The sequence below is a fragment of the Desmodus rotundus genome, chromosome 1 (assembly GCF_022682495.2).
Source record: "Desmodus rotundus isolate HL8 chromosome 1, HLdesRot8A.1, whole genome shotgun sequence".
Lineage (NCBI taxonomy): Eukaryota > Metazoa > Chordata > Mammalia > Chiroptera > Phyllostomidae > Desmodus > Desmodus rotundus.
Window position 1 is genome coordinate 64732616 of NC_071387.1, and position 19603 is coordinate 64752218.

The following is a 19603-nucleotide window of genomic DNA, read 5'->3' on the forward strand; positions in this document are numbered from 1 at the left end:
GCTCACGCCAAGTGTCATGGACTTCCCATGTGATGTTAACACTTACCCATCATCTCCATAGTTGTCTTTTTCTCGTGCTTGACACTCACCTTTCTCTGCCCAAAGCACTTTGGACTCCATTTCTCTGGAACCAAATTCCTCATCTAACCCACATACTTGGCCCTCCTCCTATATTGCCTGTTCTGTTGAATGTACTACTGTTCACTCTGCTCTTCTACTCAAATCGAGGCAGAAAATATAGACATAAACTGAGACTCAGGCCCTGCATTCAGTGGGCCACCAAATCTTATGATCCTTTCCTTCCCTGTCAGCCCCTAGGGTTTTCATAAGTTTTCATCTGAATAATTACAGTGATCTGAAAACCGATCACATCATCTCCAGTCTTACCTCCTCGGAACCACCAGAGTATCCTTCCAAAGTCACAAATCCAAGAAAGACTCTGGTGTAAGTCTTTCAGTGACCATGGTTCATAATCTGGCCCCTGCTCACTATACAAATTCGGTTCCCACCACTTGTTCTCATGAACTCCACACTCTTGCCACTTCAGACAAGCTGAAACACAGCAAACAAAACAAGATGTCTCAAGCCTCCATGCCTTTGCCCAGGCTGTTAACCTCTCCCTGGAACAGCAATCTTCCTTTCCTCACTCCTGCCCCTCTTGTCCAGCTGGTAAAGCCCACTCTCGCTTTAAGCCCACTTTAAAGCCTTTCCTAATCCTTCCTGGGAGAGGTAATCACCCTTGCTCTGTATTCCTGTAGCATTCTGTGCTCACCTAGATTGTTTCATTATATTTATTAGAGTAGCTTAACCATAATAACAAATAGTCTCTAAAATAGATAAGGGTTCAAACACAGTAGACTGTTACTTCTTGATCACTTAGCAGTATTAGGGAAGTGACTAGATCATGGGGTGGCCTTCCTGTTTGCAATTATTCAGGGAGCCAAGCTAATGGAGCCTCTTCTACCTTTCACAACTGGTTCTGGAATTCCCCTGATGCTATCTCCATTCCAAACAGACCCGGATGCAAAAGAGCATGGGGGGCGGGATGTAGGAGATTGCTATGGGCCAGGCCTGGTAGTAGCACCCCTTACTTCCACCAGCTAACACTCAGTCTTGAACACCTTAACTGGAAAGGAGGCTTGGAAATGCACTTATTCTAGGTGTATACCAAAGATGATGAGAAAATTATGGCTTTTGGTGAGCATCTAGAAATACGTCCTGTGCTGAAGCTCCTGACAATTGATGGGACTTCAGTAAATATCTATACATAGTACTGAATAAAAGAATGAATGAGTAAATGTACTACTGTGGACTTAAATAATAATTTTTAAAAAACAAATATTTTTATATATTTATGTATCTTGACGTCTCTCCTTCACTATAACAGTGTTTCTAAAACACACAAAATTATAGATATAGATGTTCAAAACTAACTTAATAGCAAACAAAGTAATTTGGGTATTTTAAATTGCCTAATTAGTAATAGTGCTCATGGATAGAAATTAAATTAAAACAGATATGCACAAGATATCCAGAGGGGTAAAATGGTCATAATTACATTCATTTAACTTTCACATTCTTATCTGTTCTCAGCATTAAATTGAATTTAGTTTAATTAAAACCTTCTGCCTTGATATTACATAGAGGTATTTGATAAATTGAGCGTTTGGTGAGAATTGTGGCCCTTATAAAATGTCAACATTCTTGGGAAAAACAAACAGGAAGGAATTTTTTAAAACAAATACACAGTATGATTGAGAATTAAAGTATAAACCAGACAAAGTGCTGACTATCCTTCATTGTTGTGCGGGTTAGTGAGCATTCACTCCTTATATTTGACATCTTACTGTCTCTTCTGGAAGAGATTCGAATCATTTTTGCCTATTTCTCTAACCAGTTCAACAAAACAAGTTTTCTACACGCACAAAAGTTTTCGCAAAGAAAATGCACCTGAGTTTATTAGCCTACTTTTCAGACTTTAGCTTTTGAGAACTCTGGCACTGGATGACGAAATGGTGGGTGACCACCACCATTGTGACTTTGGAGAAATGATTCATAAAATGTGAGATTCTATAGCAATTACCATATGTTAGCCCTTTTGAAAACAATAAACTCACTTGTTGGCAGCCCTCACTTCCTCTCACGCTTCCCACGTGACCCCTCTGTGGGCAAGCCAGTGATGTGGTGGGTCGAGCCTTTCTCATTTGAATCTCTCTGACTTCCTTTTCTGCCCTTACCCCATTAAAATTTCTGCTTTTAAGGCCGCATGGGATTACATTGGGTTCATCTGAATAACCCAAGATACCCTATCATCTTGAAGTCAACAATTAAGTAAACGTATTTATGTCTGCAGAGTCCCTTTTGCCTTGTTAGGCAATATATTCACCAATATGATAATACGGAGTAAAGGGGCCCAAGATTCTATCTACTACAATGATACCAAGTATACTGTGTATCAAAAGAGGCCATTTGCTTATGAATTAAAGAAAATTATAATCCTTTACAAAAGACTTAGGGTTTAAAATAATTTTAATTATTATGAATTAATGGTATAAATTAATGTGATGAACACCCACACAGTCATTACTAATATTACCAATACCATAAAAAGGTATAAAATTAAAAATGTATAAAACCTGAAAATTAAAACAATATAAAGATAATGTGAAGGTAATATAATACCTATTTGTAATATCCATTACAAATATAAATATGGTCAAAGAATTTCATATGTGTTAAAAGCTTAGATTTTTACTTGTTCCTTGAGCAAAGTGTGCTTTTGTTAATGTTGCCTGTTGTTTATTGAATACTTACTATATACAAGTCACGCACTAAGTATTTACATATGTTATCTCTGTTTTTCTCAGTAATCCAATAATGCTGGTATCATTCCTATTTTATGATGAGTATATCGAGGCTCAGAAAGGTAACAGGAAGCCTGGGTGAATTGATTAGTCCTTGAATTTATGGGAGTTACTAATAATTTCTACTTCACCAGAGGAGGTTTGAGTAGCTCAGTAGCAAAATGGTATAATGAAAAGAAAAGGGTTTTAGAGTCAGACCTGTATTTGAGTGCTGATTTCAACACTTACTAACTTGGCAAATTCCTGAAACCCTTTGTGCCTCCAGTTCCTAATTTGTAAAGTGTGGCTAATAATAGACACCTCCTGGGGCTGGTGCAAGATAACCTGTGTAAAGAACCTGTATGTGATAAGCTCTAGATAAAAGTTCTCCAGTGCCTCCCTCCAGAGTAGCTAATGTGTATGTGGTTCTAATGCACTTGAATAACTCAGGAAGTCAGTTCTGGGCTCAGGCCAGCTCCCCTATATCCCAGATATCCTGTCCTCGATATTTAATAGGACATCAGGATCTATCAGATGCTCAGGTCTATGGGACTCAAATCTATGGGATTAGGGATAGATCCCTGTGGACCCAAGACCCCTGTGTGATACATCCCTGTAGATGGATAGCCCAGTGGAATGAGTCTAGGAGCCTGACCACACTGGACCTGGCCACAAAGATAACTTATAATCATCAAATTTTGAGATGTGCACCAGTCACTTAAGAGGCACCAACTTAGCAGGGGACTTTCCTGGCATTCAACCAAGGCATAGCCACATGTCAGAATATTTTAGTGGCTCTCACATTAATATGTATTTGCACACATTGTTTTTGATTGCCCTAATCAGACTTGAAATGAATCCAAGAAGTTTCTCCAAGTCTGAGACATTAATTCCTCAGTGCCCCCTCCCTCCAGGCTCTGTCTGAAGGCTTAACTCAGCTATCTTATCTCTCTAGGTACTCGGAGACCAAAATGAAGGGCTTGTTTTCCTGAGGGAATTTCCACTGGTTCGAAGAGAGAACTTTTATGAAGATTTCCTGTCTGAGCTCTTCAATAGTCACAAAACTGAAGACCCGGTACAGTGTCTCTTCTTTTTATTCTTAGAAACAGAGAAGTTGAATTGCTAATTATGACTTGTGGTGGCAGTTGGTTTGAGCAATTCTGAAGAGGTTGGGATGCTATTTCCTCATATCTGTGAGGAGGGGGAAGCAAAGTGATAAGGCCATAGGCAGACTGTATGCGCACCTTTCTGACTTTTCCTGTGTCTGGCAAGCTTCAAACATCCTCCTCAAGCATTAAAGTTTGTTTGGGGCAGTATGTGGAGGATTCACATTAAAATAACTGATGTTTTGCCTGTGAGTCTAAACATGAAATGGTAATGATTTAAATGAGTGAAAAAAAAAAAAGAGATTTGTACGTAAACCCCAAATTGTTTTATGAGCCGATGGAAATTCGACCATCTTCAAATCCTAGCTTCTTTGTGGATATTTTTACTTGAAGTGTTAGTCATATTTAGTTTATGAAAGTTTGTTTCTCTGGCAGTGTTTTGAGGAGAAAACTAGAAAAATGAGCTCACAAATAAAAACAAGCAGTCTCGTTGACTAGAGAGGTCAAGATGCAGGTCCCTGTTACTTGCAAATCAAACTGTGATTTGTAATTTCTTCTTTATTGTGAGAATCGGATTGGTGGTAATGTCTGAAAGTTCTACATGTGGCTCTTCATGGTGATGACCTCGTGCTCAGAAGCACTCACGCTGCAATTAGAGGACGTGTATTCACAACAGAGTGGATTTCTTGTCCAACCATGAAATGATAGGACCACAGAAAAGACTGCCTTAGAATAACTTCAAAGCAAACACATATGTGTCTGTATTTATACCTCCTCTACTCTGCTTCTTTATAGTCCTCTCTCAAGTGGTTTTTGCATATTTGTCTCATAAACTTCTCTTGCAGACACTGAGTAAAGTAGCTTTCTCAGCCAATGCACAGGCCCCCTCTCACTGTTTTTGTCATTCCCATCCTCTCTGTGATGGACGTTCACATCCTTCTCTGAGCCTGTGCCCAGGATGAGCAGGAACAGTGGCGAAGGTTCCCAAGAGCATTATAATTAATTTTCATACGGTATGTGTATGTGTGTGTGTGTGTGTTTTCCTCAGTAAACTCTGAAAATGAAGAGCCTTCCTTTTAAACTTTTGTTGTTTGTTCAGGGCTTTTTTTGTGATTCACTACGGTCCACACACATTGCCACCTGAGTGTTACACCTCCTTTCTGTGAAAAGTATTTTGTAGTTATATTTTAATTTTTTCCCATTTGATGTTACACAAAATGTGAAATATGTCAGTTCGTTTTGGATTTGGTTTATTTAACGTCCTGGAAAGTGCTGCTATGTGGATACTACATTCAAACTTCATAAGCAAGTGTAATTATTACATAATTTACACCATGAAGGAAACTGAATACTATGAACTCATTATGAACATAATGGAATTGTTATAGTGCTGCCACTAAAAACAATTGTTGTCACTTGGCAAGCATTGAAAGGCGTCACGAGCGTTGTTATTACATGGCATTACACTGATTTACATCATAGTAAAAACTGCATGCTGCTGAATTTCCTGAAACCTTCTGAGGTCATAAGTAACTGAGTGGGAGGAAGCATTAAACCTGAAAGAGGAATTACCTACCAACACAGCCAGAACTGGGGCGATAGGAGGTGATGTGAGAGGGGGGGAAAGATCAAAGCTTCCTGAATACCAGAAGCTAATTCAGCCTCCTGATATGTTTGTGAAATTCTAAGTTTCTGTGGTAGGTGTGTCTCTCTATCTGAGCACTTCATTTGGGCCAGAGGATAGAAAACTTTTAAGGTGTAACTTTATTTTTTAAATAGACATTGAAAGATGAATCACCATCATTTCTGTATTTGTCTAAGGGAAAGAATTTAAACATGAGTTGTTACCTGCATTAATAGCCAGAAGAGTGGAAATTCCTTTTGTGCCTCTTATTTATGAGTTTCTGCTGTATTGGGAGGAGGCTCTTGAGCAGAATGGGAGAATCATCAAGAAACCTTCCTGGTATAGGTCACACACACCACTTGGCAAGCGCAGGTGGGTGAGAGAGGAAAAATAGTTGAGCAACATAACCTGTTTGCACAATTCTCTCTGCTTTCAAGTAAGTCCTCTGTAGTATCCTAAACATTCATGCACTTCTTTCGCCTCTCCTACTGCATTAGTAGCTCTGCTCCGTGAGGTGGGGACCCATGTTGATTCTCACCCCCCTGGCAGCTAGTCCTGCCCTTGAATATGATAGATGTTCAGCTGTGTTAGGTGTTTGTTGGTAAAGGAAACCCACCATGACTACTCTCTGTTGCTCTGTTGTTGGTATTTTAGATTGAAAACATGTAAGAACTCCTTCACATACTACGCATGAAAAGGAATTTATAAATGTGAAAACCCTTCTAAATGCAAAACATTGTTAAAATGGTAGGAATGACTTGTAAGGACAGAATATTGAGGACTCTCTCCAGGATGTCCTTTCAAGTCAGGTTTATAGTAAAGCATGTAAATTTGGGGCTGTTTGCCTACTTGAAATTTATAGTGACGGAAGTAACAAATTTGCCGCCAATACATACAACATTTTGGACAGAAGTAGCATCAGCTATAGAAAACATTTTGTCACATTTCTGGATAAAATTATCATCTTCCTTTTATGTCTTTAGTTTTTCTTCTTTATACCCTTTCAAATAATTTTTGAAAAACAGAACATCCTAACTTATGTGAAACTCTTTCTCCTAAAAATTTATTTTGGGGGGTTGGGGTCATTTTTGACCTTTAAGTGACACTTCTTCAGCTCTTTCTTAATTAGGGCCTTCTGGCACAAAATTAACTTTTACAGTGCATTAGAGAAACTTTCTAGTTAGCTTCCTCTCAGAGGGCTAATTCCATTCATTCTCCGCACTGTGAATAGCAATCTAAGTGAGCCATTTGTCTAGAATCCACACCAGACAACTAAACTTCTAATCACGGCCTGACACTCTGCATGTATATGATTTGCATTGTTCACAGAAATAGGATGTTTGTCAAAGGCTGTCATTCAATTTTGGAATAGTCAAGAAACAGATCATGTTGTTTTTGGTTGTCTGCCAGATACAAAATCAGGGTAACAATTAACATAAAATTCATTACAGAATGGGATTTTCTTCAGTATATAATTAGCACAAACTTCATTTGTCAGTAGCTTTGTGGTTCACAAAGCGGTTATTTAAGCCACTCAGTACTTTGGTAGAAAAGTTATTTAAACATTTATTCCAATGTGGGGTAGAGTGGTCCTTTCACTGACTGGTAAAATAGAGGTGCCTGCCCTTTGTGGCATTGAGGTGAGCTTTCAAGCTCGGATCCTCAGAAATGCCTGTCTTTAAAGGTTGTGTAAGAAAAGATAGAGTTTGTCCTCGAGGTCAAGCCAGTAATTCTCTGAAATTCAGCTAAAATAAAACATGCAATTTATTAAGAAAGATTTTGCTTTCACTTGATTTTTTTTCTCCCTTAGTTTTGTGGGGGCAGGGGGCAGTTGGGAGCAAGTATTATTTCTATGAACTGAAAAATTAGTTCAATCAACACACATACACTTTTGTAAAATGGAATATAACTATTTCCATATGTTTTCAAGGTAGTCACTAACCTCCCCCACAACCCTGCCAAGGGAAAGAAAACATTAGAACATAACTGATAACACCTGAAGATAATAACTTAATTAGCTTAATTATACGTATGTGCTGGCTACTATATTGGGGTATGTAGTGGACATAAATACGAGGAAGTAACAGTGTGTGGAGAACATTTACATTTCCGAAGGATGACTTCCCTTGTGACTCTCTCGCTAGCAACTTCTCGACTGAATTCACGCAGCACATGGTGGACAGAATTCCCTTTTCCCAAACAAAAGTTTGATCTATTTGTTCTTCATGTTTGTAGAATAAAGAGAAGGAATTAACTTTTCACTTCAAAAGCACACATGCTCCAAGCCGCTGAGAGCTTCATAAGCCCTTATTGATTAGTGACCACTACATTTTTTATGAACTGACTTTATGAAAAAAAATGTGCTGCAGGTAATGAAGGAGCTAGATATTTTGAAAGTGAAGTGCATTCCAATTTAGTGTCTGATTTTTGTGGCACGTTTGTAGGTATAACTTGAATCGGCTCCCGAAATTCCTCCTTGGGAGGAATTTCCTTGGGAAAATACATTGAGACAAGAAGACTAGATTGGGTTTCCAGTGCATTTGCTCCTCCAGTTATATAATATGATATCACAAATAAAAAAATCAGTGCACGCTACCAGGTATATATAATATGTCTGTCCCTCTGTGAGGATTTTAAATGTCTTTACTTGCTTGTGTTTGTGTGATTCTAGCAGCCACAAACTATTTTTTAAAATACTTTGGCATATAAATATTTTATATAACTTTAGATTTTCTCATTATCTTTTGGTATTTTAAAGTAAAACTCTACATTATTCCTACCTGTCTGTGGAAAGGACAGAGGAAGCTTGGAGCAGGCCTAACGTGCACCAAGCACTTACTAAAGGAGTTGTACAGATTTCTTAGAACAGCCCAAAATAGGCAATGATAACTCCATTTGTAATAATAATCAATTGTACTAATAATCAATTGGAAATACAATTTTTGAAAGATCTCACTCATGATTATAACAAAACTATAAGAATGTAGGTCTGAAAGAGGTATAAAATCTGAATGCAGTATCAATGAATAACTCAATTAACAAATATCTCAGGGCAAAATGATAAATCTTGACTAAAGGAATAAAAATGACTTAAGTGAAGAGAAAGATGATGTTCATGAGTGGGAAATCATAATTTCATAAAGAAGCCAACCTCCCCACAAATTAGTCTACATATCCACACAAGCAGAATAATTTTGAAAGAGAAAAGAGTTGGAGATATGCTCTACCAATAAAGATTTTATTGCAAAACTATAAGAATTAAACAATGTGATTTTAGAATATAGACAAATAGACCAACATAGATGAATAAAGAACCTATAAAAAAACACATATAAAAGAGAACTTGACATATGACAAAGGTAGTGTTACAAACAGTTGGGAAAGGATGTATTAGTAAATGGTCACTATAAAGAAAAATGAATTCTAGATGAATTAAAAACTTTTATGTAAATGGATGACTTTAAAACTCATAGAAGAAAATGTAGAAGACTTTGTTTACACCCTGAGTTGGGCAGGTCTTCTTAAGACATAAAAAGTCCAACTTGTAAAGTAAAATATTGATTCTTTAAATTATATGAAATTTTTAATATGTTATTAAACATTTAATGTCTAAAAATTCCATGGACAAAGTAAAAATATAAGACACAGCTGAGAAACATTATTTGCAATGTATAACTGGGGAAATATTCTATACTATTTAAAGAACTCCTAGAAATTATGTTTAAAAAGATAAACAGCCTAGTGGGAAAAAAAATGGGTCATCGGACATAGATGAGTAAGACTAATTAAAGACTAATGAAAGACTAATTAACCTTATTAGTAGTCAGGGATTTATGAATTCAAATAATAAGGATATGGCATTGAATGACCATCTGGCAAAAGATTAGAACTGGCAAAGGCAAGTGTCAGTGAGGAAGAAAGATAACGAGGGACACTTCTGTGTTGCTGTTTAGTATAAATGGGTATAACCACTTTAAAGAACAACTTGCCAATGTCTATAAAGCTGAGTACATATGTACATGTCCTAAATCCCACCAATCTCACTTCAGGAATAGACCCTAGAGAAACCCTTACCCATATGTATATATTCAATGAAGGATTAAATGTTGTAGCCTCAAATTGAGAGAAAATCTTAACTAGCCATTAGAAGGTAAATGGATGAACTTGTGGTTTATTCATATAATAAAATATTATAGAAGCAATTAAATAACTATATCTACATGCATTAGTATAGAGAGATCTCAAAAATATAATTTTGAAGTGAACATGATACCCTTTTATAATATAGCACATTTGTATCAATTTTAATATTACATACATGTTTGTAGATAGATTAGAGAAAATGACTAAACATAGACATGGGGAGGAAAAATAGGTTCCAACTTTTTAATATTGGTTACCCAGTGGACAGGCAGACAAGTAGGGAAATTGGATTGGGGAGATGTACATAGTACACTCTAATCATATCTATAGTAATTTTTAAGTATATGGTTAAATGTTAATAGTTTAAATGGCTAGTCATTACAGAAAAGTTTATTATTTACTGATTTTTTTTTTATGATCGCAATATTCTTAAATACATGCATAGTAAAACGTTCAGGTGAATGTCTGGCAAACAACCAGCACAAAATAAATGCTATTTTTCTTACTAGTGGTTGAACTGGTAGAGCGTGACAAGACTCAGTGCCCGAGACTTAATACATACTGTCTTCCCATTTTTGCCTCGCGGCCTCGTTCAGGAGCAGTCAAAGGTCTGACAGCAGAACAGACGCTCACGGGCCTCCTATCAGTTCACGAACTGCAACTCTAGTAAATAATGTCAGGATGATGAATCTCAGTATTTAAGGAGAGGGACTACTTTTTTACACTTGACCTTTAGGAATTTACCGAGAAAACCACTATCCTTTAAGAGGAAATTTTTTTTCTTTATCAAGTTCTAATTTCCTTACAGCTTATACAGTTCCTATCTGTTGTTTATGAGACATTCACTGTTTGCTAGGATTCTGTCATTTCCTCCAAATAACAAATAGATATCAAGATTAATTATCTAAAAGATGCTGAAAGTAATAAAATGTGAAGCATTAAAACTCCCAGCACTCATGCAAGCAGATTTTTAAGGTCAAACAATCTCTCAAAATATATAAAACTCTGTTAAAAACTTAACATCAGTTAGAAATATATGAATGGACACATGTGGATTTTAGGACTCTTTCTGAGCAAATTTTCAGGTTTCACATTGTGAGGTCCTGCCCATGGATAACCTTGTCAGTGATGGTGAAATTTCAGCACTAAACAAATTCTTCCTAGGCAGGAAGTCCAACTTTGTCCCTTTCAGTTACCATTTAAATTCCTGAGATAGTCTCCACTTACAGTTATCCTAGGGTAAACTAGCATACTTCAAAATAAATGTTGAATATCTTCAGTACAAGTTATAAATGTGAGGAGCTGACTATTTGCTGCTTCACTTTCCAACTTTCCTAATAGGCATAAACTAACTCTAGAGACTGTGATTTAAGATTCAGGCACTTTTCTCTATACATACTATACTTTGATGAAAAGTCCAGAAAATTACCCTCAGAAAATCATTTGGGCCTCCAAAGAATAACTTATTGCTTCCTTGTACTAAATGTCCTTAATATAAAGAACTAATTCATCTCATGGAAAGACAAATAACTTTCAAAGGAGTCCCTTAGTTGTTTACAAGGCAGAGCTGAAAGGATCAGCCTTTGTGAGGAGTTTAAACACTTATGTTTAATAGGCCATTTGAGGCTTAGCTGTGCTTGGAGGCGCTGTTCATCGGTAGTTGAAGGCGGCTGGAGAGAAGTGGTCGCTGACAACTCCAGCTACTAGCCAAGGCCATTTGGCACCGGACTTTGGGCACCTGAATTTAAGAAAATGTAAGAAGGTATTATGGGTTGTAGGCATGGGCAAAATGTCCCTTTGAGGCAGGCGGCACATCCTCTTAGAGTTTATTTCTTTAATCTTCTAATATGGACATATTTGAAAATCTTCTAATATGGATATATATATTTTTAGAGTAGGTGCTATTATTTCAAAGTAGGTAGAAATTTAGGCCTCTAAACTGAGATTGTAATGGGTTGGCTAATTGAAGCAAAACATTAAAAGGACGTTGTTTACTAGCATGATGTTTTTGAATAGATATAATCTCTAAATGGTGACTTTAAAATTCTGTATGCATGTAAACTTTGTTAATAGGAACTTGTAAGTAAGAAGAAGAATATCATATTTTGGTTCAATTTAAAAAGCAGTAGCATTATCACCAATGGAAAGTTTTGAAAAGGAGCACATTTTACTTTTCCTTTCTGTTATTTTACTAAGTTTGATTTTAACTTGACAAAGAAGGAAATGACTATTTAAAAAGAAAGAAAAAATATCTGGATTAGTTAAATATGCATATGTAACTTTTGCTAAGAGAAAATATCTCTATCTGCAGTTAAATTGTTTTACCGTAACTAGGATTGTGGGATTGGGTGTGAAAGGGTCAGCTGCAGAGCCTGAAATCCCAGAAGGGTGGTGCGGTCCAGAGGGGACTGGGTCCTCACCTGGCTGTGAGACTTCCGGCAAGTCATACAATCATCTGAACCTTGTTTTCCTAACCTTTAAGATAAACACGTTCTGGATGATCTTACAGTCCTAGAATACTGTCTCAAATTAGATATTTAACAGAAACTCAAATGCTTTAGAGTTACTATTTGATTAACCTTTTTGATTTTTACACAAGTTATATTTTTGTTGAAACCAATCATATGTATTTCTGAAGTCAGGTCTTCTTACCAAAGTAAACTCACCTTCCTTTTCAATTCTCCACAAACATCGATTGGCTTCCCATTGGTTCCACATGGACCTGTGCCAACATAATTGTTCCTAAAGCTCCACTCTGCCCTTCCAGCAATAAGTACTTGTTTGTCAAACCCAATTAGGTGTTTCTGGAAAATCACATTTCTCCGACAGTTTACTGTCAGAACCCCTTAATCTGGCTCCTACTTAACTCTAACCTTGTTTCTGACATCCATTTAGACCTTCTTCATTCCCACTTGCTGAGACCACACTTTGTTCTCATATGAAATTATTGAGTCACAGGGCCTCTTCTGCCTGGCAGATATCTTCCTTTTCTCTTCTCTAAATCTCCCTTTATTCATCCAACTCAAGTCCCACCGGCTCCACAAAGCTGCCCTCAGGCTGGTCCTGTGGGCGAGCTTGTCTCCCTGAACTCCCTGAACTCCCTGAACTCCTGTAGCAGTCACGGGCTTTGCTCAGGGAACCAACCAGTGTCCTGCCTTCTCCTGCTGCCCAGAAGACCCTCCACAGATGTGGACAATCCAGCACTAGGCTCTTAACCTGAAGGGATGATCAGCCAAGAGTGGAATATTAGAGATTCTCTGGGCAAAGAAGTTGGAAATTGTGAGATATCAGAGGGTGGAATATGATGGAGGAACCAAGAAGGGGGGACAAGGTAAGTAAGAGTGAGGACGGAGCTGCAGTGGGGTACAGGCAGTCCAAAAATTCAGGCTAGGGATTCACTCTGGGATCCTGTTCTAAGAATGTAGTGCAATTGTTGTGGCACCTCATACTTTCATCTTCATTTATTTCGTTATGCATATACACCACCTTCCCTGGACATTGTCAAGCAAAACCTACTTTATTATGCTTTGTTTTCCCAGTGTACAGCATAGACTCTTAAGCAGAGCAATAATAATAATAATAATAATAATACCAACAATTGTAAAAAAAATAGCAACGCAACTTTCATTTATTGTCTACCTTTTCTGTGCCAGGTGCTGCTACAGTATTTTGCATACGTATCTCATTAATCCTAGAAAGAGGATGATATCCCCTGCTAACAAATGAAGAGATAGAAAAGATAAATTATTTTCCCAAGAGCAACAACTAATTTTTACTTAAATTTTTTACTTTACTTAAAACATTTTAAAGTTTTTATTTAAAAACTTAATTTTTTACTTAAATTTAAAACATTTAAAGAATACTGATTTGTCTCAGCAACAATTTACTAAGCACCTATTATATTCAACATACTAGCTAGTAACAGGATATGAAGATGAGTGATATCTTTGCTCTCTAGGAGTTTAGAATATGAACATTTTAATTCTCACTGTCGAAATATTTTTATTTTTATGTAAGCTTACCAGGGTATGGCAGAGTATTTAGATTACAGGTATCCTTTTTAGGATAGCTCATTTTTTAAATAGAAAAGTCTTCAGAAATAGCTTGCTTTCTTGCTTTCTTTCTTGCTTTCTTTCTTTCTCTCTCTCTTTCTCTCTTTCTTTCTCTCTTTCTTTCTTCCTTTCTTTCTTTTCAGAAGGCTGAAATGGACTATACATGAAGCAGGGGCGAAGGAGCTGCTGAGCACACGTCAGGTGGGCCTTATTTTAGTTTGCAGTTAGATTCCTATATGAGTTATTGCTTTGCACGCTCCATTGATCTTTCACGGATTTAAGTGTGGGTATATATGCTCACCTGGCTGCTTGTTACCAGTTTGAAATTACAAGTTAGTAGATTGGTTTGAAAGTATGACCAGTTGCCCCATAGGGAAGTGTCCCAAGTTTCTATGGTGATGATTGGTTTTCATGAGTGAGTGTGTAGAGAATATATGGAAGAACCTAAGTTACATAAATTGCTGAAAACGACGGTATTCTGTGATGAACTCCAATTTGGTATAATTCTTAAAGAGAGGAAAAAAATTGATCTTGGCTTTTCAAGTACTCTACTTTCTTGGTAATTCAAAATGTAAGGCACTGATGTAAATACGGCTAAAAGTTTATGCCATTTAGTATTAAGTCCATTGTATGGGACTGGAACCTTGCCAAATGATGACATAAACACAGATCTTTTTGTTTCTCTCCTATGTAGAAGATGTTTTCCAGAGATAGAAATTTCAGGGCCAGTATGATGAAAAGTTCTAGGGACCCAGGCTCATTCTAATTTTTTCTTAATTCATTCTAGCCTCTGACTCCCATTCTCAAGGGCACCTTGTGATCCAGAGTGGCCGCTATGACAGCCCATGTTCTCGGCAGTGGGGTGGAGGGAGGGACAGACAGTAAGCAGGTAAGGAATTAAAAAGCAACTATCAACTGGCTCATAGAGCTTTCCTGGCAGCGGTCACCCAGTATATCTTTTAATAGTTCACTGGCAAGACCTTAGTTACCTAGCCATGCCTGGGTTCAGGGGTACCTGGACCATGCAGTTTTTATCCTGGGCAGGCACATACCCAGTTTACAGGAGAAAGGGGAATAGATTTTGGAGTGAGCAGCTAACATTCTCATCCATGCTAATAACAGTAATTGAACTAAATCCCCAAAGTTTGTATGCTGAATACAAAATTCATTTCCCAGTGGTTTGGAGATTTTGGAGGGGAGGTGGTGATGGAGATGTTCTAGAATTAAACAGTGGTGATGATTGTACCATATACTGTGAACCATTGAAGTGCACACTATAAAAGGGTGACGTTTATGGTATGTGAATTGCATTTCAATTTAAAGAAAACAACTCTGTAGTCTATGAAGTTTCCATTGGACAGAAGAGGACAGGATGCAAAACTCTTTCCTTTATTCCCATGAATGTAAGGAGGGTAGCTCAAAAGAAAGAGTGAAGGGTATCATGACATATTTCAGTGGTTTTTTTCATATGAAGAGAACCGCCCCACCCCCACCCCCCGGCTCTCTGGTGATGCTGGAGTCTAAGGGGAATGCATGACAACTAGTCGGGCTGTGGAGCCGCTGGTGGTGGCAGTGAGGGCATGCGTACAAGAGCAGCAAACATTTACTATCTACTAAATTGTTTGCCCAGATGGTAATGATAATAGCAAATACTTCAGATAATATCAAGATACTTTAATGAGAAAACTGAGGCACAGATTGGTTAATTAACTTGTGAAGGTCACGCCCTTTGTAAGCAGTGGAGCCTGGCTCTGGATCCAACAGTTGGGCTGCACAGTCCATGCTCCTAGCCGCCCACCACACTTACAGACTTTCTCTTGCTATCAAAAGTGATCTCTCTCGGGAGAAACAGTCGTCTTTTACGGATTTTGTGATTTTTATAACAAGTAAATTTAAAATTGTTTGATTATAGTTATTCAAGTGATGATATGGAGTAGGACTAGACATCTGTTCCCAGATCACCTCATTCATTCACACTAAAATGCTTTCATGGACTAATTGAAAACACAATGTCAATCATCAAGCCACATATACATACACACACACAGCTGAAGGAGGCAACCTGCTTTATTAAGCTTACTTTTATTTAGATATTTAAAGCACATATTTCCTTTGTCAAACTTAATGTGATGCAATAAGACAAATTTCTTTCATTTTCCTCCCAGATGATCCCATATGGTCCTGGCAAGTGTATGGCTTGCTTTTGACAGGCATAGCATCTTTTTAAAAACTGGATTGAAGTTGTTTGCAGTTTTTGATCATTTAGGGGTATAGATGTTTATGGTACTCTTATTGTTGTAATTAAATAATACATGTGAATCTGAAGAGTTTATTTTTCAAGGCAATTCAAAGCTCGGGCAGTCATACCTTACAGCAGAAACATTCTCTTTCCCAATGTGTGTACATGAACCCTCTGCATGTGATCAGTGTATGTGATCCATGCAACACGCATTGGAATTTGGAGAAATTTACACTCATAGGATTTGCCTGAGTTTCCTCTTTAAGCAAGTTCTGCTTTATACCCATGAAAATAGGATGTTTTGTGTACTTATGGCATGTCTGATTCTATACCATCCTTTTACTTACTCTGTGACTATGGTAGGATGAATATTGGGGCAAAAATTGTCCAAATCTTTTCACTACAAGACAAAAAAAATCACATAGAGGAACATGTGGTCTCCAAAAGAGATGTAATAAAGGGCTGGTTTTAATGGGAAGACCGTAAGAATCTACCTGGCTTTGTAAAGTTTTATGAATATCCATTATCTCCAGAGAGATAGATGTGTTATTGTATACTTTAAAAAGTATTTTTAAAAACTTGTATTTCAGAATTCATAATTTTTCCCACTAAAACATAAATATGTTGGATGCAAATGTCACAGTCATACACTTAGGTGTGCAAAAGAGTGACTTTGGTGCCTTTTTGTAATCAAATATAATTTCTGTTTCACCCTACCCTCTATCCCATTTGTCAGGAAGTTACTTTAGTTCCTTCCGGGTAAATTTAATCCATTAGTTATTTGGCTTCAAGGTTGTTTGACTGTTGTAGATGCTCCTCACCAGCACCCCCACCCCCACCACTTCTCTGGGAAGCATACGTAAATGCCACCAGAGAGAAGAGGGGAAAGGTGTGTGATTCTAACCTGGCCTCTCAAAGTGTTACTGATCCCACTTGTTCTTGGCATAAATGAGGTTTATGGTCACTCCAAGGAAACTTGGGGTGAAGGAAAAGACAGCTTGGACTTCCTGCCGATGATAACAGAGCTCTGGATCCTTGTTATCACCTACCTGCTGAGAAGCAGCCTCACCCATCAGATTCCTGGTGGGAACTGTCCAGGTCTTATCCATCTGATCAAGCATTATCAGTGATGCACATTCTGGCAGACAGGCCATCATTTTTTCTTTCTTTGATAATTCCTGAGTCCCTCTAGAATCCATTGACTGTCTCAAGCCAAGGGAAGCCAGAGCTGAGGGTGTGGGCATGTGAGTTTGGAGCCTCTTCCATGCTAGACTCATGTGTTGTGCCGCCAAGGCACCATAAATGACTTATCTCTGAAGCTTGATTTCCCCTCCACTAAGACAGAGTAGGCAATGTCTTCTCTATGATCCCGAAACATAAAACTTAAAGTAGGGGTACGTACTTCCCTTTTTCCCAAGCAAGACCCTTTCTGGTGGGTGAGAAGGGCATACAGTTTCTAGACATGTCTATCTTGAATCCTCTCCATACTCCACCGCCTCAGTTTCTGTAGGTTCTTATAACATGGAGGTAGTTAGGAGAAATGTGTGTGGGGAAAATGGTGTGATGTATGATGTCTGCTTTCAAAGAATTGATTTTTAACCTTTTCAGTATTTGAACTTAGAACTCAGTAATTCAACTTCGTTGTTCTCTGGCCTGGTCTGATAATCTCTCACTTGTGGTTAATGGTGAACCCCATATCTTGTGGAGTAAATGAAAAAAAAAATCAGTTAACATCTCAAATAATTATTCCACCATACTAACTTATGTGCTACATTCAGTAAATTATACAGAAACGAATAATCCAGCCTTTCTTTACAGATTGGGTGATCTTGGGCATACTTTCAGTGTTTCAGTTGCAGTTTTGAAAATTCATGTACTGCTAAACTTTTAATTATTGAATCTGCACTATGGAAATAAATTTTACATAGTTGTAACAATCACAAGGTAATTAAATACCATTACTAGGGCAAAAACATTTTAAGTGTGATTTAAAATAAGAGCTATTGTTTTTCAGGTAAGATTTGGTCATAGAATAAACTCACCCCGTTGCCTTATTTCCCAGTGGTCTCTAAAGGAGGGAGAGATTATTTCATCATCCAGAAACCAATTCCTAAATGTAAGAAATGCTGACAGAAGTGACAAGCATTTGATTTTCTCTGAATGAATTCCAAAGTTCATTCCACTTGTTGCATACATTTCTTGTTCTCCAAGTAACTGTTCAAAAAGAGTTTAAATTCTGATCACAACTTGGGTCTAAAGTAGTTAAGCACACTAAACGTGATGGCTACAACCTCTACCTCACCTCACAGCACTGAAGACGGCATAGGGAGCTGACCTTTTGGTGCTTGGAAGACGATACTAACTCAAACAAGTTCCAGACCAGTGGATATAGTGAAGGACATACCCATTTTGTTCAAGTTTATCTAGGATTGTTGAAGTATTCCCTGTAAAGAACTTTTACAAAGATTTTTAAAAATACATCAATATCAACATTGGGGTGCATAGGTTCTTTTGGATTGGTGTTTCAGGGTTCTTAGGGTATAATCCCAGCAGCGAAATTGCTGGGTCAAAGGGCAGTTCCATTTTTAGTTTTCTGAGGAAATTCCATACTGCAGGCATGTAACTGAATAAAAATAAATAAATAAATTTAAAATTAAAAAAATAAAAAATAAAATAAAGAAAAACATTTTAATAGAAAAAATAATACAATAATTAATACATAATACAAGAATAAACTGTGTTTCACATAAAAAATACATCAATATCAAAATATCCTATATGCAGTTAAACAGCACATGACTTAAGAGGATAAAGCTTCCTCTTCTGCAGGAGTCAGAGAAGAAGGAAGATGCCCACTTTTACTTTGCCTATCATCATGGAAATTTCCCCGCATAAACTACTTAGTCCCAGACTACTCCAGGGGTCAGGCAGCCTTTAGTTATGGAGCAGTAGGCAGAGACAGGCTCAACCTACTTAATAACTATTTTAATGTAGGAATGATAATGAGTTGACCAACATTTTCACAATCCGTCTAGAGACAAATGAAAAGAGGGGGCATTTTTATTCCTTGAAAGTTGCGACCTCTGGCTTGAAACTCATCCATGTATTTAAAAAATCACATATCCAATAGCTTGAACTATTCAGAACATGGCCAAAGTTCAGAAAGTAATTAAAATGGAAGTCATCAAAATAGTTACAGTAAACTCACAAAGGTCCTTTGGTCTCTTGTTCTGGGTTTATTACTCTAACTGTCATTCAGTTCTAGGTAAATGAGTTGGTATGGCTGACAGGCTGTAAGTTAGTCCCCCAGGTCCCCACCCTCTGGTGTTCATGGGCTTAAATTTTGGGCAGAACCTGTGACTTGTTTCTAACCAATAGAAGATGGTAGAAGTGAATGGGTGTCATTCCTGTAATTTCATTATGTTAGACTCCATCTTGCTAGGAAACTTACTTGAGAGTCTTGTTCTCCTTCCTGTTGGCTTTGAAAGACAGACTACTGAGTCCTAAAGACACAGGAAATGAATCCTGCTAACAACCTATAAGCTCAGAAGTGGACCCTTCCCTAAAGGAGCCACCAGTGAGAACCCAGCCCTGGC

At 37.5% G+C, this 19603-nt stretch overlaps 1 protein-coding gene across 2 annotated transcripts in view; it reads left to right on the forward strand.

Moving 5' to 3' along the window:
* The window catches only part of ADAMTSL1 (ADAMTS like 1), an 892695-nt gene that overhangs the window by 224149 nt on the left and 648943 nt on the right, over window positions 1-19603 (forward strand). For both annotated transcript variants that reach the window (XM_053924703.1, XM_053924704.1), the window contains exon 2: window positions 3799-3918. In XM_053924703.1, coding sequence (XP_053780678.1) covers window positions 3799-3918 — 120 coding nt within the window. The remainder of the gene's footprint in view (window positions 1-3798; window positions 3919-19603) is intronic.